The sequence below is a fragment of the Oncorhynchus mykiss genome, chromosome 20 (assembly GCF_057628025.1).
Source record: "Oncorhynchus mykiss isolate SJ-2025 chromosome 20, ASM5762802v1, whole genome shotgun sequence".
Classification (NCBI taxonomy): domain Eukaryota; kingdom Metazoa; phylum Chordata; class Actinopteri; order Salmoniformes; family Salmonidae; genus Oncorhynchus; species Oncorhynchus mykiss.
In genome coordinates, this window is record NC_143041.1 from 10,513,085 (window position 1) to 10,540,325 (window position 27,241).

A 27,241-nucleotide genomic window follows, 5' to 3' on the forward strand; every position below is an offset into this window, starting at 1 on the left:
CACACACACAACAGACAATATTATAAGTTGTGCATATTTTTATTGACTCATTAAATATAGCCCCCCTCCCATGAATCAAAATGGTATGAACTAGCGCAGGCCTATTCCGTAAACTTTATCCACATCTGTCGTTTTTTGTTGCATTATTGCACGTAATTTACATCGTTGTATGTATCTATGTATTTATGCACTATATGTGGTGATGCTGTGCTGTTGAGTTTGAGATGCAACAAGACAACTTTATGGAAAGGGACACAATACAATTATTATTATTAATTATTATTATTATTATTATAATACACAATATTGTTGTAATAAAATCTAAGCATGGTAAAGAAATGTACAAGATATCAGTGCACCCACACAACCATATATTCCATCTTTATTATTATCTGCCTGCTCAGGTGTAGGCCTACCTTACATTTGACTCCCTTTGCACCTAACCAAGCCCTCCTGCAGGTCAATAAATCTCTGTTACTACATTGACATCTTCAAACAAACAACCTAGCACATTTTTGCTTTACACAAAAACATATTTAAAGAGATAAAAAAATATTTTTAAAAAGTTATTGAGCATATAACTTTGAAATCCATCCTCCCCATTTCTCCCATGCTCCTCCTCGCATCGCCAGGATAATACGGCTTGTTTTCTTAATATCATAATAACCAAGAACGCAGGTATTGTTCAACATTATTCTCCCTTCTGCGAAGCCTGGCATGAGAGGTTAGTGTCTTGCCTTGACTTACCAGTTGACAAAAACACCAGAACAAAAACAATCAATTGATTAAATAACTAATTTCCTCCACATAATGATAAGAAGTAACGGTTCTTTATTATATGAGCCACCATCATTTGAAGGGGCATTTTTAGCTCTTGGTTGTTGACAAATGTAATACAATACTGTGTTCACATACACCGCAGAGGGGAGTGGAACCTCAATGGAAATGTGTCAATAATCTTAACAGTAAGTGTTGTAGAACCAAAATTTCCTCATTTAACGCTAGGTTAAAATCTACTCATAATTATTCTTATCCTGGAATTCCTAAACAGCGAAGACGTAAAGAGAAAATGGGTGACAGTCCATCTCTCTAAGTCTCCTACCATCCCCTTCCTCCTTTGACTCTTGGTCGGTCCTTGGCTTGCTAAAACCAAAAGTACGAAAAACAAACAGTAAGACAATAAGACATTGACATACACTGACTATATGCAAACCCACTTCTCGAAGCAATTCTGATGCAAACACTTCCACTTTTCTAAGCAACTCTGACGCAAACACTTTCACATTCATTCACATTCATCTTTTCCCATTCCTGAACAATGTTTTACCACATCTCTTCCTATCTCTCTTTCTTTCATTTGCACACAATTCCTCTCAACTGAGATCGTCTTGCCTACTAGTGAATAAATCCTTTTTACTTGACCACAGGAAACCTCTGATTTTGTTCTTGTTGTTGTTGATTATAAACATACACCATTAGCAGTAAATGCAGCTGTCATAAATTGGACATTCAATGTGAGACAAACGGTTTCGACTGTGTTTTTTAAGCTACACATGAGCCCACACAACCACCTCAGCGGTGAAAACATCTAGAACAATCAGAGCTTGTCCATTTTGCACTGACATGTGCATGTTTTTATGCGCATTGAGCTTCTGAGAGACGTGTATGGTCCCACTGATCATATAGCCGGCGTAATGAGAGTGAACCAGGACAGTAGTACCGAAGTCTCATTCACCAGCCGAGGCAAAGGTCTTACAAGCCCGGGAAGCAAGCCTAGACCATGAGAGTGTCTTTAAGTTGTCAATCTTTCATCTTTTCACAATTTCTTCCAGTTAACTACAGTCATAGTGGACAGGAGTTCACTTCTCACACTTTCTTTCAATCCTTCATTCCTTCCCTTTTTTTCTTCCATCTTTCATCCCTCTTCAGTGTTGTTGACCCACTCCTTTCTTTTTTATCCAACAATTTCAAAAGTACTTGAGTAGGTATTTAATACAATGCCATGGCTGCAAAAAAATATTAATATTATTTACTTCACTTTTTACACACATTTTCAAAAAATGTCATTCAAGAAAGCATAAACATACTTAGGGCCAAATTCGAACTTGAGATCTGTGCATGCAACTCACTAGCATGAGTAAATCATGCAATGATGTTACAGGTTAGGGTTGGTCCATAGTTCACATAGTGTTGTCCCTCTGACGTGTCCTTACCTGCCAGTCCAGAGGGCCAGAGAGGAGCAGCTCACTTCCCCAGGTGTTCAAATGGCACACTGACCTGGTGGAGAGGAGAGGGGGTTAACAGAAAGCATAGGCTTAGTATAAGGTGCTGTGCATTCAACAGACATATTATACATTCACATACACAGGCAGACAAACTTCAATCCCTTTCAGAAGAGGAAGAGTGGGGGAGCAGTGGGGTTCACGATAGCAGAAAGAGAGAGCAAAATAGAGAGAGATACAATGGTAGGTAAATTACCTGTGATGTGGCGATGCGTGACTGGCCCATCTGTGCAGTGAGGTCAGAGGAGGAGATGTTGGCGGGGGCGCCACGGTGGAGCCTCATGGCCACCTTTCTCTCTCGCTCCGCACGGGACACGGCCTGTGGGGACCGGTTCCCTACACACACACACATTATTGGTCAAATGGAATCTAGTGCTGGGCTGGAACAAATGCCTGCACACCTTGGACTTTCCTCAAAGTTTCCTCAGCCAAGTCCAAACACAACAGATTATTTAAGAGAGATTCTTTAAAAAACCTAAATAGTTGGTGCATAGATCTGAAATAGTCAGTAGTAGAAAAAGAGAAGGTCCGGACTCTTAGATTTGTTTTAGTCCAAATGGAATAAACATTTTATTTGATATTTCACTTTCATTCTAAGAATGCAGACCTTTTCAACTACTGTTTGCCTCATGACTCACCTGACTGTGCGACTCCTCTGGAAGCAGGGTTAGAGGCTGCTGCATTGGGGCCATTTCTGATCCTGTCTACACCACCCGGGGGGTTGCCGCCCGGGGGTAGGGCACGAGGTACCCTAGGTCCCCCGCCGATCCTCTCATCCCCCTCTTTTCCCTCTCTCCTCTCCCTCTCCCTCTCCCTCTCCCCATCCTCGGCTGTCCTGCTGGCCCCCTGAAGCAGAAAGATGTATGTTCAGGTTAGGAAGGTGCCAGGGATTCAAAATAAACTCATAGGGAACCACGTTTCTATAATCAACTATGTAAACGTCATATATTATACATTTATAATACACATGTAATCCACTAATGTATAATTGCATTTAAAATGAAAATGTAATGATAAATAAGGTCAACAAATAGATATATTGTTAATAAATTATTAATAGTGTAATAATAATGGTTAATAGGGATGCAGTACTCACAAACTTGAGCATGTTCCAGTCAAAGACGTAGTCGTAGGAGAAGCCCTGTCTGTGGAACAGGTTTCTGAACAGCTGTCTCAGGTACGAGTAGTCCGGCTTGTCATCGAACCGCAGAGAGCGACAGAAGTTCAGGTAGGTGGAGAACTCAGCTGTGGATAGAGTGGGCGACAGAAAGACTCAGCTATGGATAGAGTGGGTGACAGAGAGACTCAGCTGTGGATAGAGTGGGTGACAGAAAGACTCAGCTGTGGATAGAATGGGTGACAGAGAGACTCAGCTGTGGATAGAGTGGGCGACAGAAAGACTCAGCTATGGATAGAGTGGGTGACAGAGAGACTCAGCTGTGGATAGAGTGGGTGACAGAAAGACTCAGCTGTGGATAGAGTGGGTGACAGAGAGACTCAGCTGTGGATAGAGTGGGCGACAGAAAGACTCAGCTGTGGATAGAGTGGGTGACAGAGAGACTCAGCTGTGGATAGAGTGGGTGACAGAGAGACTCAGCTGTGGATAGTGTGTGATAGAGAGACTCAGCTGTGGATAGAGTGGGTGACAGAGGGTAACCAAAGTGTCACCAAAGACTTGGGTCAAATGCACATTAATTTAGCTCGGCGTTGAAAGACTACTTGAAGTGTGTTTCTAACAACACTAACACAAACACACTCATGGTTAGTGTTGTAAACCCAGGATAAAGAAACAGACTTTAGCTACTTACAGGGGTATCCCTTGCAGAGCACCTCGATAGGGGTGGACATCTTCTTCTCACTGATGCGTTCGTACTTCTGCCTCTTGGTGGCGGCCTTGAGGCCCTGCCAGGGCAGAGAGCCCAGGTTGAAGTACATCAGGACGTAACCCAGAGACTCCAGGTCATCACGACGAGACTGCTCTGTAGAGAGAGGGAGGGGGAGAAGAGTGGGGGGTTGTGGGGGGAGAGAGGAGACATGGAGAGAGGAGACACTATACTGATCTTATTTAGACACACAAAAAAACAATAACGTGTATACCTTTAGAGGAGAAAGAGGAGAGAAGAGGAGCATAGAGTAAAGGAAAGGAGGGAACAGGAGCATAGAGTAAAGGAAAGGAGAGAACAGGAGCATAGAGTAAAGGAAAGGAGAGACAGGGGAGTATAGAGTAAAGGAAATGAGAGAACAGGAGTATAGAGTAAAGGAAAGGAGAGAAGAGGAGCATAGAGTAAAGGAAAGGCGAGAAGAGGAGCATAGAGTAAAGGAAATAAGAGAAGAGGAGCATAGAGTAAAGGAAATGAGAGAAGAGGAGCATAGAGTAAAGGAAAGAAGAGGAGTATAGAGTAAAGGAAATGAGAGAAGAGGAGCATAGAGTAAAGGAAATGAGAGAAGAGGAGCATAGAGTAAAGGAAAGGCGAGAAGAGGAGCATAAAGTAAAGGAAAGGAGAGAACAGGAGCATAGAGTAAAGGAAAGGAGAGAACAGGAGCATAGAGTAAAGGAAAGGAGAGAACAGGAGTATAGAGTAAAGGAAATGAGAGAAGAGGAGCATAGAGTAAAGGAAATGAGAGAAGAGGAGTATAGAGTAAAGGAAATGAGAGAAGAGGAGCATAGAGTAAAGGAAATGAGAGAAGAGGAGTATAGAGTAAAGGAAATGAGAGAAGAGGAGCATAGAGTAAAGGAAATGAGAGAAGAGGAGTATAGAGTAAAGGAAATGAGAGAAGAGGAGCATAGAGTAAAGGAAATGAGAGAAGAGGAGTATAGAGTAAAGGAAATGAGAGAAGAGGAGCATAGAGTAAAGGAAAGGAGGGAACAGGGGAGTATAGAGTAAAGGAAAGGAGAGACAGGGGAGTATAGAGTAAAGGAAAGGAGAGAACAGGAGTGAGGGAGGGAGGAAGAGAGAGGAGATGAAGAAGGGTCAATACTCCTACTGCAGTAGTTCTGTGAATCAACCCCTGATCAATACCGACGCAATCACGTAAAATCTATCGACTCTCTCACTACACACACAGCCGATGAAGGGTCAAACAAATGTGAACACACACGGTTAATATTACAATTAGTACTGTACCTATCCCCAGATGTGTGTTGATGGATGCGTAGCGTGCTGTGCCGGTCAGGTTCTTGTTCTCGCGGTAGGGGATGTGCTGGTGTGTGCGGGCGTCGCGGTACTTCTTGGCCAGGCCAAAGTCAATGATGTACACCAGGTTGCCCTTCTTGCCCAGGCCCATCAGGAAGTTGTCAGGCTTCACATCTCTGTGGATGAAGTTCTTAGAGTGGATGTACTCAATACGGCTGATCTGGAGAGGAGAAAGGGAGTGGAGGAAGAGGGGGAAAGGAGAGAGGGACTGGTTGACTATCATTATCAGTTCCAGTTCTTGGTTAAAGCCAATAACGTTATATATAATCAAAGGGTATTCTTTGAAAATGCCAGCACAATAAAGCATATAGAGAAGCATATGATATGATAAAAATAGGTTTTGGAGGAGGAGGAGGAGGCGTGCTGTACCATCTGGTCAGCCAGCAGCAGGACAGTCTTGAGGCTGAACTTGCGGGAGCAGAAGTTGAACAGATCCTCCAGACTGGGGCCTAGCAGCTCCATCACCATCACGTTGTAGTCTCCCTCTGCTCCACACCACTTTATGGATGGGATGCCCACTATAGGGAAGGGAAGGGAGAGTGTGATTTATAAGCTAGTGTCACTTACTGTGGTTCGAACCCAGGTCCAGAGTAAGCCTTCTAAGTTAAAGCCTAGGCATTAGCTTGGAAAACTCATGCAAAACTTCAGGTTTCAGGTTAGGGTTTCCCAACATAGTCGCCCACTACCCCCACCCCTGACCACACCCTCTTGTCCTACTCCTCTCTCACCTCCTCCCTGCATCATCTTGTAGAACTTGCTCTCGATGTGGAGTTGTGGATGTTTGGTCTTCACACATTCCAGCTTAATGGCCACCTCCTCACCTGTGGCGATGTTAATGCCTGACAGAGACACAGGAAGGGACACATACCATGACCACCTTTTTGATGATGCAATCACCATGGTCTACTCTGACACAGTCTTTTCTTTTTATGGCCAGCTTTGATGTGTTCAATGATGAAATGTGTTCGGACAGAATTTAAAAGGATACTTTGGGATTTTGGCAATGAAACCCTTTCTCTATCTCTAACTTCTAGTATGAAAGAAGTTATAGGTAGTTCCGCAGCCGAATGCTAACAAGCGTTAGCGCAATGACTGGAAGTCTATGGTATCTACTAACATGCTAGCAGTTACCATAGACTTCCAGTCATTGTGCTAACACTAGTTAGCAACTTCCTTCAAACTGCACGCAGATACATAAAAATTGTATCCACAAGTTCATCTGACTGTGAAGAAGTAAATAAAAGTAGACAAAATCCTGAAGTATCCCTTTAAAGTTAGTATGGAAGGCAGTCTACTCTGGAATATGTTTATTTAGAGGTTTGTGAGCATAAGTAGAGTTAGAGCTACATTAAAACAAAGGTCTTACCCAGGTAAATGTCTCCAAAAGAGCCACTCCCTATCTTCCTGCCGAGGCGGTACTTGTTCCCCACTCTCAGTTCCATGGTTCCTGCTGTTCTTCCCAACTCACTGAGGGAGCAAACATACAGGAGGACATACATTTACATTTTAGTCATTCTTATCCAGAGTGACTTACAGGAGCAATTAGGGTTAAGTGCCTTGTTCAAGGGCACATCAACTAATTTATCACCTAGTTGACTCAGGGATGCGAACCAGCGACCTTTCGGTTACTGGCCTAACGCTCTTAACTGCTAGGCTACCTGCTGCCCCCTGTCCTCAATCAAACTGTAGATCGATATAGCTGAAGGACGTTGTGACGCAACCCAGTTCCATCTCAATCTCATGGGGATCCAACTCAAATAAGATGTTACAAATGGGAGAATTGGTTACAAAATAAGAAACGGGACAAGACAAGACAAAATGAAGACCAAGTCAGGGATGGAGAAAGAAGGAAACATTATTTAAGCCAAAATAATTGGAATGGGAGTGTAAAATAGTGTGGTTAAAATGTTGATTTAAAAAAAACTAGTTTTTTAACTTCTTATACGAAAGTTGGATGATTTAACTATGGATTTGAAAAAGCTGTGTACTATGCTTCTCTGAGAGGGCATGTGCAGGGGAAAACTCAGTGTGAATCTGATTTAATAAATCCAGCACTTTGAACCAGCTGGCATCTCATACACTCCATCTCACTTCAAAGGAAACCAGCACATAAACAAATATTTAGAATAACCTCATAATTTCAGAGTCCCAAATTAAATTAAGCGAAACACATTTTCTTCCAGCATGCTGCGTGCATGCTTTTCCCATCACAATACAGGAAGAGGTTTACTTTGGAAAATGGCTGTGATGTGAAAATGGCTGTGTTGAAATACATACATAGAAAAGACAGACTGATTATAAAGATGGTAAATATTTTTAATTTGCATTTATATTCATGCTCTGTAAGGGCAGTGCACTCAGGATGGCCTGCTGGTGTCCAGTCTGTAAAGGTTGGGAGCAGAGCAAAATATAATGTGTAACTGAGGAACACTAAAAATATTATTAAAAATGAACTAATAAAGTTAGAATATATTATATAATTCTATTCTATTAAAAAATACATATTCTACAGTCGTACATAATGGTGGTGGATGAGATGGGATAAATCCCAACAGAGATAGAACATTTTGAAGCAAGGTAATGATAAATGACAAGAACTACATGCAATCTTACCATGATCATTTCACACTGTAAACCCGTCTCAGTTAAGGTCAAACTCTTGTTAATGAATGCATATACGAAACAGCTCACGTTTGTGTTAGGTAAGTAGCCTACCCTATAAGCCTATTACAAAATTGAGCCCTATTCTTGTAGCAAGGTTGTAGCGCTGCTCCATAGCAAGATGCCAGGGGCCACGTCATTTGCTGCAGATCTAAAATAGTAAATCATCCAGTCGACAGAGCTGGGAAGCTAGATTAAACCTATCCAAAAGTCTAATCAATATAATTAGGCCTATATTAGACACATTCGAATTTACGTTCAGTGTTTATTGTCAATATTTGCACAAAGCCGCACCCTTGGCTTGGGAAAACCTTCTCGGTCGAGAAAAACCCTACGTCCCTACCTTCGGATTCTCACTCTCTTGTTTGGGTCCCTGTACAAACCCCAAACAGACAAACACAATTCCCCCTTATTTACCAATGGACCCGTGCCTTTCCTCCCCTCCGTTGCTCACCGTTTTTGATCAAGCTCTTCAGGGACTGCTGCCTTCCTTCCACCGAGGTGCTGATCAGGACGTTGTCATTCAAACAGCACCATGGACAGCGAAAGACGGCCGATGCGCTTGACGAACCATTCCTCACCGCCCTGCTGATCCCGATGTAAGCGTCCCGCGGTATACTCTGGTCTAGTCTGCAATGCGAATGACAGATATTTAGGTGTAAACTCAGAAATCCAGCTATTCCCCTATCTCTCGTCTCAGTTACACCATTGACAATATCAATGATGTCATTCAGCACAGACCATAAGAAAATGCCCGGATTACCTTAAAGACACCGCGCGCCTCATGCAGCTGTTGTTCCACTATTGAGAATGTCGTGAGTTGGACCACTTTCCAAGGCTGCTATAGTCAGTCTACTGAAAGTGTTGTTGTTTGTTGAGTCTAAAAAGACTGTAGGATCAGTCTCACTGTTGTCTAATTCTAAATAACGCATTTGTAACTTTACCTTTTAAAATGATTTGATGTGGTTCGATGTATTGGTTTTGTGAGAGGGCTGCAAGATGTTTATTTGCCAATAAGTAGTATGCTTAATAGTAGCCTATGCTTTAATTGAGTTGAACCTGTTGGCTCTCTTCAAAAGTAAAATATCATATTCCTGCTCAAATTCAGCAATTAAATGTTATTCTTTACTTGGTAAAGATTTTTCATGGCCTTTTTTCTAAAATAGTGAATTATTTCATTTTTCTTTCATTTTAATTTCTAAATCAGATTTAACCTTTGCTGAGTATGATCATTCCCCTAATGTACAACTTAAAAGTATCCAAAATTATATTGAGTGTCGGCTTTTCTCTATGTCTACATTTGTAATGGTAAAGGTTTAAATATTATCATTTATTTAATACATGTCGGGTCTTGAAGATACGCTGTGTTCATTCTTCATATTCTGTCGCTAAGTGTATTTTCTGTTGGTGTAATTAAGCATGATACGGAGAATGATCCGAGATCACTATGTCATGGATTTTTTAACCCAGTAAATTGTTGAGCATTTAAAATTTTTAAAAATGTAGTGAATTCTTGAATAGCTTTTCTGAATTGAGAAAAAATAAGTAGTCTTTTGTAGTTGGGAGTAGTAGTCTCCAGGTGTCCTGTAAATTATTTGTAGACATGGCATTTTTCAGCTTCTTTGGAGGTTCCTTGAATCTGTCAATCTTATCGAATGTATGATTTAGTTCACCTGCTAAAATAATAGTACCTTTCTGTATTTGATCTAATATAGCTTGAATTCTGTCTAAAAACACCAGATGTGCCCCTGGTGGAATATACAATGAAATCAATGTACATTGTTCACCATGTAAGGTACAATTCAACATTAGAAAACTGCCTTCTTGGTCAGTGTGTCACGTTTGCCATAAGGAGACCAAAGGGCAGAGTGAAGAACGCAGCGTGAAGAACACTTAACAAACTTACAAAAACAACCGTGAGGCTATAATAAACCGAGTGCAGACACAGGCTAACTATACATAGACAATAACCCACAAAATACCCAAGGAAAATGGCTACCTAAATATGGTCCCCAATCAGAGACAACGATAAACAGCTGCCTCTGATTGAGAACCAATCTAGGCAACCATAGACATAAAAACACCTAGACTAGAAACAACCCCATAAACATACAAAAATCCTAGACAGGAAAAAACACATATATCACCCTCGTCACACCCTGACCTAACCAAAATAATAAAGAAAACAAAGATAACTAAGGTCAGGGAGTGACACAGTGTGCTGGGATATAAGGGAAAGGGGTGTATTCTTATTTATCAGGATGCCTACACCTCTGCTGTTACTACAGTAGATGGCAGCATAGGCCTCTCTAACCCAAGTCCTCTTTAAATATTCAATTTCTCCTTTTTTGAAAAGTAACTCTTGCAGGATTGTTTGTTTGTTGTTGTTTCCATCGGCCCTGTGAGTTGTGCTGGCTGGAATTTTGTGGAGTACCAGCGTTAGCCTACTTTGATACTATACTAAAGCTAAAGAGGGTTGGAATAATGGAGAGGACAGTGTTTTGCTGTCACAGGTGCATGATCTTTTAAATCAACAAAAATATGTCAAAAGCAATTGTTACAGAAACAGGAAAATAGCTTCAAGAGCTTTGTTCAAATACTGGTGGACTCAACTAACAAAAGAATGGACGATCTGACCAGAGGTCCAAGACCTTAAGAACAGTTTGCAGAGAGGCGGATGTCCTGAAAGAGAGACTTGCAGCAAGATCACAACAAACGGTAAGTCCATGATGTCAGCACTGTCTGTGAATCATTTATAGAATATCACCAAAGGCATTACAGTAGGGGTTAGAAACGCTGTGGTACCACAGTATGAGTCATAATACCCATAAAACCTAGCCAAACACGGAAATGGTTGCAATAATTTTTCTAGCATTCATTTTTTCCATTGGGGATTTTAGCAACACTTAAAATAAGGTCTGTGTTTCATGTAGGCTTACCCTGGCATGATGTATTTGCCTGTATTTACCTCCCAAAAATGAAATGCTAAATAGCTGCTAATATGGCTATCATACAGAACTACAAATGCCTGTCACAAGCTTCACGTCACGCACCAGGGCCATGATGATCTGGACAACACCATACTACCCTCCAAGCTCATCATTATGCGTGAGGCCCTGGGTCTGAACACCGCCCTGTGCAACTGGGTCCTGGACTTCCTGACGGGCTGCCCCCAGGTGGTGAAGGTAGGAAGCATCACCTCCACTCTGCTGATCCTCAACACACAAGGGTGTGTGCTCAGTCCCTTCCTGTACTCTCTGTTCACCCATGACTGCGTGGCCAAGCACGCCTCCAACTGAATCATCAAGTTTGCGGACAACACAACAGTAGTAGGCTTGATTACTAACGATGACGAGACAGCCTACATAGAGGAGGTGAGGGCTCTGGGAGTGTGGTACCTCTCACTCAACGTCAACAAAACAAAAGAGATGATCGTGGACTTGAGCGGGAGGTACTGGTGGCCTACCTTGGCTAAGGACATGAGGGTTTATGTTTCCTCCTGCCTGGTGTGCGCCCAGTGTAAGGCTCCTCGGCACCTGCCCAGAGGTAAGCTACACCCCTTACCCATTCCACAGCGGCTTTGGTCGCACCTGTCGGTGGATTTTCTGACGGATCTTCCACAGTGTAACACCGCGATCCTGGTCGTTGTGGATCGTTTCTCTAAGTCCTGTCATCTCCTCCCTCTGCCTGGTCTCTCTACAGCCCTACAGACTGCAGAGGCCTTGTTTACACACGTCTTCTGGCACTACGGGGTGCCTGAGGATATAGTGTCTGATCGGGGTCCCCAGTTCACGTCTATGGTCTGGAAGGCGTTCATGGAACGTCTGGTGGTCTCGATCAGCCTTACTTCAGGGTTTCACCCCGAGAGTAATGGGCAGGTGGAGAGAGTGAACCAGGATGTGGGCAGGTTTCTGCGGTCCTATTGCCAGGACCAGCCGGGGGAGTGGGTGGCGTTCATGCCCTGGGCCGAGATGGCACAGAACTCGCTTCGCCACTCCTCCACTAACCTCTCTCCCTTCCAGTGCATACTGGGTTACCAGCCGGTTCTGGCGCCTTGGCATCAGAGTCAGACGAGGTTCCTGCGGTGGACGACTGGTTCAGGCACACGGAGGAGACATGGGAAGCTGTCCGTGTTCACCTTCAGCAGGCCGTGATGCGCCAAAAGGAGAATGCAGATCGCCACCGCAGTGAGGCCCCGGTGGTTGCACCGGGGGACTGGGTCTGGCCATCGAACCGAAACCTGCCCCTCCGCCTGCCCTGCCGGTAGTTTGGGCCATTTAAAGTCCTGAGGAGAGAGAACGAGGTTTGTTATAGGTTACAGCTCCCACCCGATTACTGTATTAACCACTCGTTCCATGTGTCTCTCCTCAGGCCGGAGGTGGCTGGCCCGCTCCAGGAGTCTGATGTGTGGGAGGTTCCATCGAGGGGGCCCCTGTCCTTGTACGTAATTGTTTCTGGTAGTGCCTGTGCACGGTATGCTGGTATTACCGGGTTTTTGTTTCACCCATTTCATGTATTGTCTTGTTGACGGTGGTTTATGGATATTAAACGACACCATTGTAAATCAGTTTTCGCTCTCCTGCGCCTGACTTCTCTGCCGCCAGTACGCACCTCATTACAGTTTACATATCTGGCATTACTCATCTCATATGTATATACTGTTTCCTATGCTATTCTATGGTATCTCATTCAGTTAATAATGTTTACATATCTTGCATTACTCATCTCATATGTATTTACTATATTCTATATTATTCACTGTATCTTTGTCCGTTCCGCTCTGACATTGCTCGTCCATATGTATATAGTCTTAATTAATTTGTGTGTATTGGGTATATGTTGTGTAATTTGTTAGATATTACTTGTTAGATATTACTGCACTGACGGAGCTAGAAGCACAAGCATTTCGCTACACCCTCAACAACTTCTGCTAATTTGTCACGACTCCTACCGAAGGGGGCTCCCCTGCCTGTTCTGGCGGCTCTCGGTGGTCGTCGTTGCCGATCTACTAGCTGCCACCGATCATCCCCTTTTCCTTTTCTGTTTGTTATGTCTTATTGGTTGCACCTGTCTCTTGTTTTAGTTTTGATTCAGGACTATTTAAGCCTGTTTGGCCCACCTGTTTTTGTGCCGGCTTGTTATCTGTTAGTCGAGGTTGTTGCGTGTAGTGTTCCCTGTCTTTTTGTGCCCTGTTTTGGGCTGGACACTTTTTTGATATTCGCCTGTTGTTTTGGGCGTTTGTGTTGGATGCCGCAATAAAGTCAGGTTTACCCCATTATCCTCTGCTCTCTGCGCTTGACTCCGCACCCACCACTCCAGGCTGTGTGACATAATCACGTGTATGTGACCAATAAAATGTGATTTGATTTGACAAGTTTGCCAAATACAGGCAAAGGTAAGAATATCTGGATGAACTATCTGATGTTAGCTACACTTAGTAATTAATAAATTGTCTAAATTGGTTTAAATAGACGATTCTGAAATCTGTCTTGGGCAAGATTTAAATGTACACAATACCTGTCATCTAGCTAGCTAGTTAGCCACTAGCTCTCAAAAACATGTCTTCTCCGTATGTAGGGTTTTTAGTGATTACATTCACCCACTGTTAGCTCCATGTGAACTACAATTATGATGCTGTGTTTTAAAGTTTATAAACAGCAATAATAATTGTTTTAAAACCGTTTAAAAAAAACATATGCTGATGTCTACCTTATCTTTCATATCAGCGAGAAATAATCTTTCAAATAAAAATGCATAGTTACTGTAGCAGTTTTGCACAGATCCACATGCTGTGTGTGCCTCCAGTTAACAAACTGCACTTCCTCCCCAGTTATGCTTACACACAGGTGTTCTGAGCACGCTGGATAGCAAATTAACACTAGTGGCCGCCTAGGTCTTCCGTAAACAAATGATGTAACATGGAGATATAGCTGTGTGGGAACACTAAACCTAACCCTATACAGTGCCTTCAGAAAGTATTCATACCCCTTGACGGATTACACATTTTGTTGTGTTACAGCCTGAATTCAAAATTGATAACTTTTGGTTTTCTCACCCATCTACACACAATACACTATAATGATGAAGAGAAAACATGTTTTTAGAAAAATTTGCCAATTTATTGAAAATTAAATACAGAAATATCTTAATTACATAATAATTCACAGCCCTGAGTCAATTATTTGTTGAAGAACCTTCAGCTGCGATTACAGTTGTGAGTCTTTCTGGGTAAGTCGCTAAGAGATTTTCACACCTGCACAACATTTGCCCGATATTATTAAAAAAATTATTCAAGCTAAGTTAAATTTGTTGTTGATCATTGCTAGACAATCATTTTCAGGTCTTGCCATAGACTTTCAAGTAGATTTAAGTCAAAACTGTAACTTGGCCACTCAGGAACTTTCACGGTCTTTGTGGTAAGCAACTTCAGTGTAGATTTGGCCATGTGCTTTAGGTTATTGTCTTGCTGAAAGGTGAATTCATTTCCCAGTGTCTGCTGGAGAGCAGACTGAATCCTCTAGGATTTTGCCTGTGCTTAGCTCCATTCTGTTTCATTTTTACCCTGAAAAACGCAACAATCCCTAACGATTACAAGCATACTCATAACAAGATGCAGCCACCACTATGCTTGAAAATATGGAGAGTGGTACGGTACTCAGTAATGTGTTGTATTGGATTTGCCCCAAACATAACACTTTGTATTCAGGACAAAAAGTTAATTGCTTTGTCACATTTTTGCAATATTGCATCAGTGCCTTATTGCAAACAGGATGCAAGTTATGGAATATTTGTATACTGTACAAGCTACCTTCTTTTCACCCTGTCAATTAGGTTAATATTGTGGAGTAACTACAATGTTGTTGATCCATCCTCAGTTTATTCCTATCACAGCCATTCAACTCTATAACTGTTTTAAAGTCACCAGAGTTAGGAAGGATGCCTGTATCTTTGTAGTGACTGGGTGTATTGATACACCAACCAAAGTGTAATTGAACAACTTCCCCATGCTTAAAGGGATATTTTTGTATTTATTTTTTTACTTGTCTACCAATAGGTGCCCTTCTTTGCTCGGCATTTGAAAACCTCCTTGGTCTTTCTGGTTTAATCTGTGTTTGAAATGCATTGCTCAACTGAGGGACCTTACAGACAATTGTATGTGTGGGCTACAGAGGGAGACCATGCATTTTTTAGACATATTTAACCTGTTTTTTTGGGGTAGACACACAACTACCTTCATACTTCCATTCATTTTTAAAATACCGTACCGGTTACCTTCAGATGAGTCCTGTGACACATTAGTTTGTAGCCGAAACGGTTCGGACGCTACAAAGAGAAGTTGGAACATCGATGATACCGACTACAGAAGATTCCCCTGACATTTTTCGGGTCGTAGAGCAAAACAGAGACCACCATTGGGGGTCGTAGAGCAAAACGGAGACCACCATTGGGGTGGTAGAGCAAAACGGAGACCACCATTGTGTTCGTGAGTGTCTCCCCTTTCCATAGAGTGGACAAACCGTTCGGACACTACAGATATTTTCATGAGGAGACCAATTTCGGAATGTCTCATGGTCTGACAAACACCGCTCTAACTCTGCCACCTTTCAACTCTGATGTGGAAGTGCCACACTGGCACATGCGGTGGATTGAGACGCATCCAATGCAAGAAAACATATCTCTAGCTTAAACTGACACATTTTATTTTTTAATCGACTCAATCAACTCTAGGGGGTTAAATCCACTTCAATGAGGGTAGATGAAGGGGAGGAAACAGGTTAAAGAGGGATTTTTAAGCCTGAAGACAATTGAGACATAAACTGTGTACGTCTGCCATTCAGAGGGTGAATGGGCCAGACAAAATATTGAAGTGCCTTTGAACAGGGTATGGTAGTAGATGCCAGGTGCACAAGCTTGTGTCAAGAACTGAAACGCTGCTGGGTTTTTCACGCTCAACAGTTTCCAATATATACTGTATCAAGAATGGTCCACCACCTGAAGGACATCCAGCCAATTTGACACAACTGTGGGAAGCATTGGAGTCCACATGGGCCAGCATCCCTGTGGAATGCTTTCGACACCTTGTAGAGTCAATGCCCCGATGGATTGAAGCTGTTCTGAAGGCAAAAGAGGTGCAAATCAATATTAGGAAGGTGTTCCTAATGTTAGGTATACTCAGTGTATACCACCATTCATTTTTTAAACTGTCACTTGGCTACCTTCAGTGTGCCTTCATTGTGTAGCCCAAAATGTTTGGACGCTACAGACAGAACCTGGCAGATCGGCGGTACTGACATCAGACGAGTCCTGTGACACTTTTGGGGGTCGTAGAGGATGCGGTGGATTGAGACACAGCACATGCAGAAAAACAGATATCTCTAGTTTAAACAGATGGATTTTGATGGGGATTTGAATTATTATGCTAATTAGATTTCCACGGGGCGCTTACATCGACTCTAGGAGGTTTAAGCACATTTTCACTCCTGAACTTATTTGGGCTTGCCATAGCATAGGGGTTGAATACTTATATTAGTTTTATAATTGAATTGTAAACATTTTGAAAAACATAATTCCACTTTGACATTGTTGGGTGTTGTGTGACCAAAAATCAGTGACCAATTTGATAAATTTTTAATCCAGGCTGTAACACAACAAAATGTGGAAAAAGTCAAGGTGGTGTGAATACTTTCTGAAGGCACTGTAAAGGTGTGTAGCAATTTAAACTTAAATATATATATATATATATATATATATATATATATATATATTTTTTTTTTTATTTTATTTTTTTATTTTTTTATATATATATATATATACAGTGCCTTGCGAAAGTATTCGGCCCCCTTGAACTTTGCAACCTTTTGCCACATTTCAGGCTTCAAACATAAAGATATAAAACTGTATTTTTTTGTGAAGAATCAACAACAAGTGGGACACAATCATGAAGTGGAACGACATTGGGCGTGCAAAATTATTCAGCCCCCTTAAGTTAATACTTTGTAGCGCCACCTTTTGCTGCGATTACAGCTGTAAGTCGCTTGGGGTATGTCTCTATCAGTTTTGCACATCGAGAGACTGACATTTTTTCCCATTCCTCCTTGCAAAAAAGCTCGAGCTCAGTGAGGTTGGATGGAGAGCATTTGTGAACAGCAGTTTTCAGTTCTTTCCACAGATTCTCGATTGGATTCAAGTCTGGACTTTGACTTGGCCATTCTAACACCTGGATATGTTTATTTTTGAACCATTCCATTGTAGATTTTGCTTTATGTTTTGGATCATTGTCTTGTTGGAAGACAAATCTCCGTCCCAGTCTCAGGTCTTTTGCAGACTCCATCAGGTTTTCTTCCAGAATGGTCCTGTATTTGGCTCCATCCATCTTCCCATCAATTTTAACCATCTTCCCTGTCCCTGCTGAAGAAAAGCAGGCCCAAACCATGATGCTGCCACCACCATGTTTGACAGTGGGGATGGTGTGTTCAGGGTGATGAGGTGTTGCTTTTACGCCAAACATAACTTGACTACATGACTACCACCATATACATATACATATATATTTCTAGCTAATATGAAAAATACAATCCGTATGTTTCCAAACCCGCACTCCAAGCGATATGCTTTAACGTTCAGAACGTGCTTTAGGGATCTTAACAAAACTCACCCAACCAGAAGACACTATCGTCAACAGACGCTAAAGCAGTTAGGGTCTATGAATGGGGTAGTTAGCAACATTATCCTGGCTAGATGGCTACATTAGCAGTCTTTTTATCTAGCCATTTAAATGCATGTGAAATTCATACACATTTGTTTAGCTTTCTTTGGCTTTAATAAACCAACAGTTTAACTTGATAGTTAACTAGCTATCTAACTTAGATGGTGAAGCTAGCATTCTAGATAATGTTTGCTTGTATCTGTGGGTGAGGGGTGGGTAGCCTAATTCAAGTACTAATTGACTTGTAGCTACCCTAGCTAGCTGTATTATTTTGGTCTGGCTTTCCGAGAGGTTTCAGAGATGGATTGATTAGCATCCTCTCAAGTCAACAGTGTGCTTACTTTACTGCGGGAAGACATTGGTCCATTTGCTGTTACTGTTATAGCTAGTAGGCAAGGTTATGTAACCTTATTTAGTCATTCCTGATATGGTGGATTTTAAATTAATTGGTATTCACACATTTGTTTTTGGGTAAAATTACTGTCATGTTATTGATGCCAAATTTCTAACCAAATAAAATAACACTTTATTTGTCACATTCGCCAAACACCATGAAATTCTTCCTTATGAGTCCTTAACCAACAATGCAGTTTTAAGTAAAAATAAGAGTTAATAAAATATTTAATAATACAACAAAATAACAATAACGAGGCTATATATACAGGGCGTACCGGTACCGAGTCAATGAGAAGATTGTCCTTCTGGAAGGCTCTCCCATCTCCGCAGCGGAACTTGGTCACCTCCCTGACCAAGGCCCTTCTCCCCCGATTGTTCAGTTTGGCTGGGCGGCCATCTCTAGGAAGAGTCTTGGTGGTTCAAAACTTCTTCCATTTCAGAATGATCGCAGAAATGTTTTGTTACCCTTCCCCAGATCTGTGCCTCGACACAATCCTGTCTTGGAGCTCTACTGACAATTCCTTTGACCTCATGGCTTGGTTTTTGCTCTAACATGCACTGTCAACTGTGGGACCTTATATAGACAGGTTTGTGCCTTTTCAAATCATGTCCAGTCAATTGTTTTTACCACAGTTGGAGTCCAATCAAGTTGTAGAAACATCTCAAGGATGATCAATGGAAACAGGGTGCACAATGTTGAGTCTCATAGCAAAGGGTCTGAAAACTTATGTAAATAAGCTATTTCTGTTTTTGTTTTTTTCAATACATTTACAAACATTTCTGAAAAACTGTTTCCGCTTTTTCATTATGGGCTATCGTGTGTAGATTGACGAGGCAAAAAAATATTTGTATCCATTTTAGAATAAGGCTGTAACATAACAAAATGTGGAAAAAGTCAAGCGGTCTGAATACTTTCCGAATACACTGTACGTACATACGGTCACTATGGGGACAATGTCATTGATGTACTTATTGATGAAGGTGACTGATAGTATACTCCTCAATGCCATCATATGAATCCTGGAATATATTCCAGTCTGTGCTAGCAAAACAGTCCTGTAGTTTAGCATTTGCGTCATCTGACAAACCATTTCAATGGTATTGATATATAACGCATGCACCACTCTCAAGTTGAGACTGCTAAACGTGGCTGCTGTGAAGAAGGGAGCAGCTGCGGACCAGAAGACTACAGTCATAGCAGCAGTGGTCCACACATGCCCTGACTGTTGGGTGAGTATTTTTGGTTGGTACTGTATGTGCCTTTAGGTTCCTCTCTATGTGTAGGCTGTTGTACTGGCATGTGTGGTACAGTCTTTTATATGTATATTCATTGGTTACATCGTATTGCTTTGTTTATAATTTGTGTCAACTTTGAATTCAATCTAAACCACAGATTAACTTCCTCCATTTTGTACATGACATTTAGACATTCAAGCAGCACTTAGAGAGCAAGCATCTCCAGTCTCCACTGGTCCCAGTACTGGTTGATGCTCAGGCCTAAGTGACCACACACACTTCAATGGACCTACAGGTGGGTTAAGATTCTTCCATCATTTACACATAGTTGACATAGTGTAAACCATCATGTTGTCAACCAAATTCTGTCCTCAATGCTTAAGTTGTATTGTGTATGTCTCAACTGGTGGAAATGCTGTGATCACTCATCTTTAATGCTGTGATCACTTATCGTCTTTAATGTTGTGATCTTTCATGTTGTGATCACACATCGTCTTTAATGCTGTGATCACTCATCGTCTTTAATGCTGTGATCACTCATCGTCTTTAATGCTGTGATCACTCATCGTCTTTAATGCTGTGATCACTCATCATCTTTAATGTTGTGATCACTCGTCTTTAATGCTGTGATCACTCATCATCTTTAATGTTGTGATCACTCATTGTCTTTAATGCTGTGATCACTCATTGTCTTTCATGTTGTGATCACTCATTGTCTTTAATTCTGTGATCACCCATCGTCTTTCATGTTGTGATCACTCATCGTCTTTAATGTTGTGATCATTCATCGTCTTTAATGTTGTGATCACTCATCGTCTTTATTGCTGTGATCACTCATCGTCTTTAATGTTGTGATCACTCGTCTTTCATGCTGTGATTCACAGACACAAGATGACCACGATTTGAATGTTGTAACTGAGATGGAATGACATCGAGGGACACAAGCCCCCCCCCCCTTTTCTATGTGCTTACTATACCACAGGTCAATGTAGTCTACCAGTCAATTGTCTATCCTGCCCTCTATCCATAGTGACAATAGTGGTAGTTGGATCATTTGTCCAGATCTGCAATAGGTTAACTAACAATCATACCACACATAAAATCATTCAAATCTGCACCAATTTTCAATATAAATTCACAAGATAGAGCTGATAGGCAGCTCAAAAAGCTCCCCTATTGATCTTGTTTAGGGACAATAAAATGATCCTACCCAGACTAGCCACATTCCAATGAACAATTGAGTACAATTCATCTCTAGGCTCTAAACTACATTAAACATGTCATTTGAATAATGGCACAAAAGCATTGTTATTTGAATGTTCCATTCCATTTGGATCGATTGTGGGTCTACTCTACAGTTTATAGAAAGACGCAGTCGCAGGCCAGTCTGGTTGTATTTTTTACTTCTGATACTGATGTGCTGTCTGCAGGGCCTAAAATTAACATCCACCACCCGCCAAATGCAGGTAGATTTGGGCATTTGCGAGTAAGATTTGAGCTAATCACACAAAGAACTACGAATCCTATAATATCCCACCTCTGCGCAACACTGCCTGGCTTGGGAGCTGTGCGCACTGTGATTGAAGTGCTGAAGTAAGATTCATTTTTAGAAACGCTGTGCACAGGCATAAAAGTTGATCTAATTTACTCAAAAGTAAACTAAAGTGAGACTTTGTCCTTGTGTTCCTTGGCTATTTAAATTGTTTTGTTCACAAGCTCGGTTGCTAGAGACATATTGGCTACCAGTCAGATTCTCTCTCACAGGCAGGTGTAATTATGGCATAAATATATTTTGGCTGGTAAAAATCTGAGTGGCTAGTAGATTGTTAAACTGTCACATTGGCTGGTGGACCAAAAAGTCAATTTCAGGCCCTGGCTGTCTGTTGTCGATCATCATTCCCCCAAATTGTCCTGTATAGTATGGCCACATAGGCCTATCCTCCCAGCAGTTATTTAAAAAAGATTAAGACTTGTTCTGACTCCTTTCCGAGCAGCTATTCTTCGACCTAGAACCTAACACTTCAATAGCCTAAGTATTTTCCATTTCATGTATTAAATATGACCTTTTATGTGACCTAAAGACAACTAGTCACAATGAAAATTCATTGCAAATATTTTATATAATTATACAGTGCCTTGCGAAAGTATTCGGCCCCCTTGAACTTTGCGACCTTTTGCCACATTTCAGGCTTCAAACATAAAGATATAAAACTGTATTTTTTTGTGAAGAATCAACAACAAGTGGGACACAATCATGAAGTGGAACGACATTTATTGGATATTTCAAACTTTTTTAACAAATCAAAAACTGAAAAATTGGGGGTGCAAAATTATTCAGCCCCTTTACTTTCAGTGCAGCAAACTCTCTCCAGAAGTTCAGTGAGGATCTCTGAATGATCCAATGTTGACCTAAATGACTAATGAAGATAAATACAATCCACCTGTGTGTAATCAAGTCTCCGTATAAATGCACCTGCACTGTGATAGTCTCAGAGGTCCGTCAAAAGCGTAGAGAGCATCATGAAGAACAAGGAACACACCAGGCAGGTTCGAGATACTGTTGTGAAGAAGTTTAAAGCCGGATTTGGATACAAAAAGATTTCCCAAGCTTTAAACATCCCAAGGAGCACTGTGCAAGCGATAATATTGAAATGGAAGGAGTATCAGACCACTGCAAATCTACCAAGACCTGGCCGTCCCTCTAAACTTTCAGCTCATACAAGGAGAAGACTGATCAGAGATGCAGCCAAGAGGCCCATGATCACTCTGGATGAACTGCAGAGATCTACAGCTGAGGTGGGAGACTCTGTCCATAGGACAACAATCAGTCGTATATTGCACAAATCTGGCCTTTATGGAAGAGTGGCAAGAAGAAAGCAATTTCTTAAAGATATCCATAAAAAGTGTAGTTTAAAGTTTGCCACAAGCCACCACCAAACATGTGGAAGAAGGTGCTCTGGTCAGATAAAACCAAAATTGAACTTTTTGGCAACAATGCAAAACGTTATGTTTGGCGTAAAAGCAACACAGCTCACACCATCCCCACTGTCAAACATGGTGGTGGCAGCATCATGGTTTGGGCCTGCTTTTCTTCAGCAGGGACAGGGAAGATGGTTAAAATTGATGGGAAGATGGATGGAGCCAAATACAGGACCATTCTGGAAGAAAACCTGATGGAGTCTGCAAAAGACCTGAGACTGGGATGGAGATTTGTCTTCCAACAAGACAATGATCCAAAACACAAAGCAAAATCTACAATGGAATGGTTAAAAAAAAAACATATCCAGGTGTTAGAATGGCCAAGTCAAAGTCCAGACCTGAATCCAATCGAGAATCTGTGGAAAGAACTGAAAACTGCTGTTCACAAATGCTCTCCATCCAACCTCACTGAGCTCAAGCTGTTTTGCAAGGAGGAATGGGAAAAAATGTCAGTCTCTCGATGTGCAAAACTGATAGAGACATACCCCAAGCGACTTACAGCTGTAATCGCAGCAAAAGGTGGCGCTACAAAGTATTAACTTAAGGGGGCTGAATAATTTTGCACGTCCAATTTTTCAGTTTTTGATTTGTTAAAAAAGTTTGAAATATCCAATAAATGTCGTTCCACTTCATGATTGTGTCCCACTTGTTGTTGATTCTTCACAAAAAAAATACAGTTTTATATCTTTATGTTTGAAGCCTGAAATCTGGCAAAAGGTCGCAAAGTTCAAGGGGGCCGAATACTTTCGCAAGGCACTGTAAATATAGCATCAAAATGCTGAAAATCTTATTTCCCACAAGCTGATCATTGTCTGCAGCCGGCTCTGATCTTAGTGTAATGAAACAGGTAGGGAGAGTGAGCTTGCTCGTGGTGGTCGGCGAACCCTCAACCTTCTGACCCGTAGCCATGTGTGGCATTGACTGTATCACAAAACCAGCCTGAAAAGGTAAAGCCGATATCCACGTTTGTAAACACAGGGTTGCTACAGTTAGTTCTTTATAGTGGTAATAATCCATTTAGAGTTCATTTTATGGAGGGGGAGGGTGTGTAAATAAACTCAGCAAAAAAAGAAATGTCCTCTCACTGTCAACTGAATAGCGTTTCAATCGGAGACGTCACTTGCTCTGAGACCTTGAAGTAGTGGTTCCCCTTGCTCTGCAAGGGCCGTGGCTTTTGTGGAGCGATGGGTAACGATGCTTCGAGGGTGACTGTTGATGTGTGCAGAGGGTCCCTGGTTCGCGCCCGGCGAGGGGACGGTCAACATTTATACTGTTACATAGGTGCATTCTTGTCAAATAAATATGATTGTGGATACATTCTGCAATGAGTTAATCTGGCTTTGAGGGTATTAAATAGGCTGAACGAGAAAAGGTTCTGGTAAAATAAGGGTAGCCTAGTATTCATGTCATAATAATAGTAGAGAGAATGATTTATTTCTGCTTTTATTTCTTTCATCATATTCTCAGTGGGTCAGAAGTTTACATACACTCAATTAGTTAGTATTTGGTAGCATTGCCTTTAAATTGTTTAACTTGGGTCAAACGTTTCGGGTAGCCTTCCACAAGCTTCCCACAATAAGTTGGGTGAATTTTGGCCCATTCCTCCTGACAGAGCTGGTGTAACTGAGTCAGGTTTGTAGGCCTCCTTGTTTGCAGACACTTTTTCAGTTCTGCCCACAAATTTTCTATGGGATTGTGGTCATGGCTTTGTGATGGCCAGTCCAATACCTTGATTTTGTTGTCCTTAAGTCATTTCGCCACAACTTTGGAAGTATGCTTGGGGTCATTGTCCATTTGGAAGACCCAATTGCGACCAAGCTTTAACTTCCTGACTGATGCCTTGAGATGTTTCTTCAATATATCCACATCATTTTCTTTCCTCATGATGACATCTATTTGGGGAAGAGTATCAGTCCATCCTGCAGCAAAGCACCCTCACAACATGATGGTGCCACCCCGTGCTTCACGGTTGTGATGGTGTTCTTCGGCTTGCAAGCCTCTCCCTTTTTCCTCCAAACATAACGATGGTTATGGCCAAACAGTTCTATTTTTTGTTTCATCGGATCAGAGGACATTTCTCCAAAAAGTACGATCTTTGTCCCCATGTGCAGTTGCAAACCATAGTCTATCTTTCTTATGGCAGTTTTGGAGCAGTGGCTTCTTCCTTACTGAGCGGCCTCTCAGGTTATGTCGATATAGGACTCATTTTACTGTGGATATAGATACTTTTGTACCCGTTTCCTCTAGCTTCTATAGTCATGACATAAGTATCGGGAATTTTCCTAGCTGTTTAAAGCCACAGTCAACTTAGTGTATGTAAACTTCTGACCCACTGTAATTGGGGTACAGTGAATTATAAGTGAAATAATCTGTCTGTAAACAATTGTTGGAAAAATGACTTATGTCATGCACAAAGTAGATGTCCTAACCGACTTGCCAAAACTCATAGTTTGTTAACAAGACAATTGTGGAGTGGTTGAAAAACAAGCTTTAATGACTCCAACCTAAGTGTATGTAAACTTCCGACTTCAACTGTACTTTGATGCTAATTAGCTTTTTCGAATCTAAGAGTAAATAGAGCCAGATATATTGATTAAAGTTACCTTGTCTGAGATTGATTTAACATGGTCGTCAAAATGTCACGCCAGGGGAAAACCTACATGAAACAGGCCTCGGTTGAAGTGGTTCTAAAGTCCCCTATTGGAAAATTGATGGTGAAAAAAAACAAATGGGAACATTTTCTGTGGGATTCTATTACAGATGACTGTGAAACAGACTATAGAGGGACAATCCAGGAGGAATAACACTGTTGTGGATGACATACCAGAGTCTCCACATGAGACCTGGACGGAGTCCGAGGAGAAAGTGAGAAAAGATTTCACCAAAAAGCTGCAGATGGATCATAGGAAGATTGAGGTGGAGTGTGCACACAGGTCTGGAAAACCTGCCACCAGCCCAGGTGAGACCCAGGCTGATAGTGGTCAAGTTCCTAAGGTTCAAGGACAAGATGGCTGTTCTGGAGAGAGCCAAGAACTTGAGGAACCAACATCTTACTCAACGAGGACTTCTCTGAAGCTGTGCACCAGAGGTGGAAAGAACTTATCCCAGCTATGAAACCTGCCAGAGAGCGTGGGGACATTGCTTAGGCTTACACCCGCTACGGCAAGCTCATTGTCCACCCTTCCTCGCAAAAGCCAGGGAGGAGTGAGAGCCAAGCTTTTAGGTCAGTAGCTTCAACCCATCACACACACACACACACACACCAACTGACACTCACAAGTGCCTGATTGACTGTTAGTCAAACAATGTTTAAATTGTTATTTTACTTATTTTCTTTTCACTGATAAGCTACTCAGGAAAGGTCTAAGAATAGTCCATATTAATACAAGTAGCCTTTGAAATAAGGTTAATGAAATCAATAACTTGCTAACATCACATAACATTCCTATACTGGCCATCTCTGAAACTCACTTTGATAATTCCTTTGAAGATACAGCAGTAGCAATACAGGGATATAACATCTACAGAAGTGACAGGAATGCCTATATATGTTCAGAGCATTATTCCTGGAAAAGTTTAGAGGATCTCATGTCAAATGATTTGGAAGTGTTGTGGTTGCAAGTTCACCTGCCTCGTCTAAAGCCTCTTCCTTAGGGGTGCCATTATAGGCCACCAAGTGCTAAAGGTATCAAAATCAATTCAAATGTATTGGTCACATACGTGTTTGTGGGTGTAGCGAAATGCTTGTGCTTCTAGCTCTGACAGTGCAGTAATATCTAACAGTTTCACAACATATACCCAATACACATAAATCTAAGTAGAAATGAATTAAGAATATATACATATATGTTAGAGAGGCATTGGACTACGATACAGTGGCATAGTATAGAATACAGTATATACATATGAGATGGGTGAGGCAATATTTACACACAATTAAAGTGACTAAGATACCGTAGAATAGTGTAGAGTGCAGTTTATACATATGAGATGAGTAATGCTAGATACGGAAACATTATTAGTGGCTAGGGAACCATTTCTAAGTTTTAATCTATGTCTATAGGCAGCCGCCTTTGATGTGCTAGTGATGGCCGTTTGGCAGTCCGATGGCCTTGAGATAGAAGCTGCTTTTCCAGTCTCTCGGTCCCAGCTTTGATGTACCTGTACTGACCTCGCCTTCTGGATGATAGCGGAGTGAACAGGCAGCGGCTCGGGTGGTTGTTGTCCTTTATGACCTTTTTGGCCTTCCTATAGCATCGTGTGCTGTAGGTGTTCAGGAGGGCAGATCGCACCATCCTCTGGAGAGCTTTACGGTTGTGGGCGGTGCAGTTGCCGTACCAGGCGGTGATACAGCCCGACATGATGCTCTCAATTGTGCATCTGTTAAAGTTTGAGAGGGTTTTAGGTGTTAAACCAAATTTCTTTAGCCTCCTGAGGTTGGATAATTTGTATTTGAATAATATGTGTCCAATGCTTGATAGTGTGTGTAATGTTCGAGGTCTATTTTCTGGGTGACCTGAACATTGACTGGTTAGCAACTAGCTGTCCTCTCAAGAGGAAGCCTCTAACTGTGACTGATGCCTGTAATATGACCCAGGTTATCACTCAACCAACTAGAGTGTAAACCAATAGTGTTGGATCTGTGACATCCGCTTGTATTGATCATATCTTCACTAATGCTGCAGAGCTTTGCTCCAAAGCAAAGTTCCCATTGGCTGTAGTGACCATACTATTGTGTCAATAACAAGGAAAGCCAAAGTGCCAAAGGTTGGGCCTAAAGTCATTTA

At 41.6% G+C, this 27,241-nt stretch overlaps 1 protein-coding gene across 1 annotated transcript; it reads right to left on the reverse strand.

The window, feature by feature from the left end:
• Nucleotides 1–23: 23 nt before the first annotated feature.
• LOC149974374 (casein kinase I-like) lies at nt 24–8,893 on the reverse strand. The gene is made up of 11 exons (XM_090212159.1): nt 8,592–8,893; nt 6,843–6,943; nt 6,205–6,315; nt 5,846–5,994; nt 5,408–5,636; nt 4,091–4,261; nt 3,379–3,527; nt 2,921–3,128; nt 2,479–2,618; nt 2,214–2,277; nt 24–2,006 (listed from the first exon to the last, which is right to left on the reverse strand). The coding sequence occupies exons 2-10, from the start codon at nt 6,916–6,918 to the stop codon at nt 2,245–2,247; spliced, it is 1,266 nt and encodes a 421-aa protein (XP_090068285.1). The 5' UTR covers nt 6,919–6,943; nt 8,592–8,893; the 3' UTR covers nt 24–2,006; nt 2,214–2,244.
• Between the last annotated feature and the right edge of the window lie 18,348 nt (nt 8,894–27,241).

Coding starts and splice junctions, on each gene's coding strand:
- LOC149974374 (XM_090212159.1), bottom strand. CDS start 6,918: ATGGAACTGAGAGTGGGGAACAAGTACCGCCTCGGCAGGAAGATAGGG. Junction 3,528..4,090: donor GCTCTGCAAGGGATACCCCT/GTAAGTAGCTAA, acceptor CTCTATCCACAG/CTGAGTTCTCCACCTACCTG. Junction 2,278..2,478: donor CACGCATCGCCACATCACAG/GTAATTTACCTA, acceptor CCTCTCCACCAG/GTCAGTGTGCCATTTGAACA.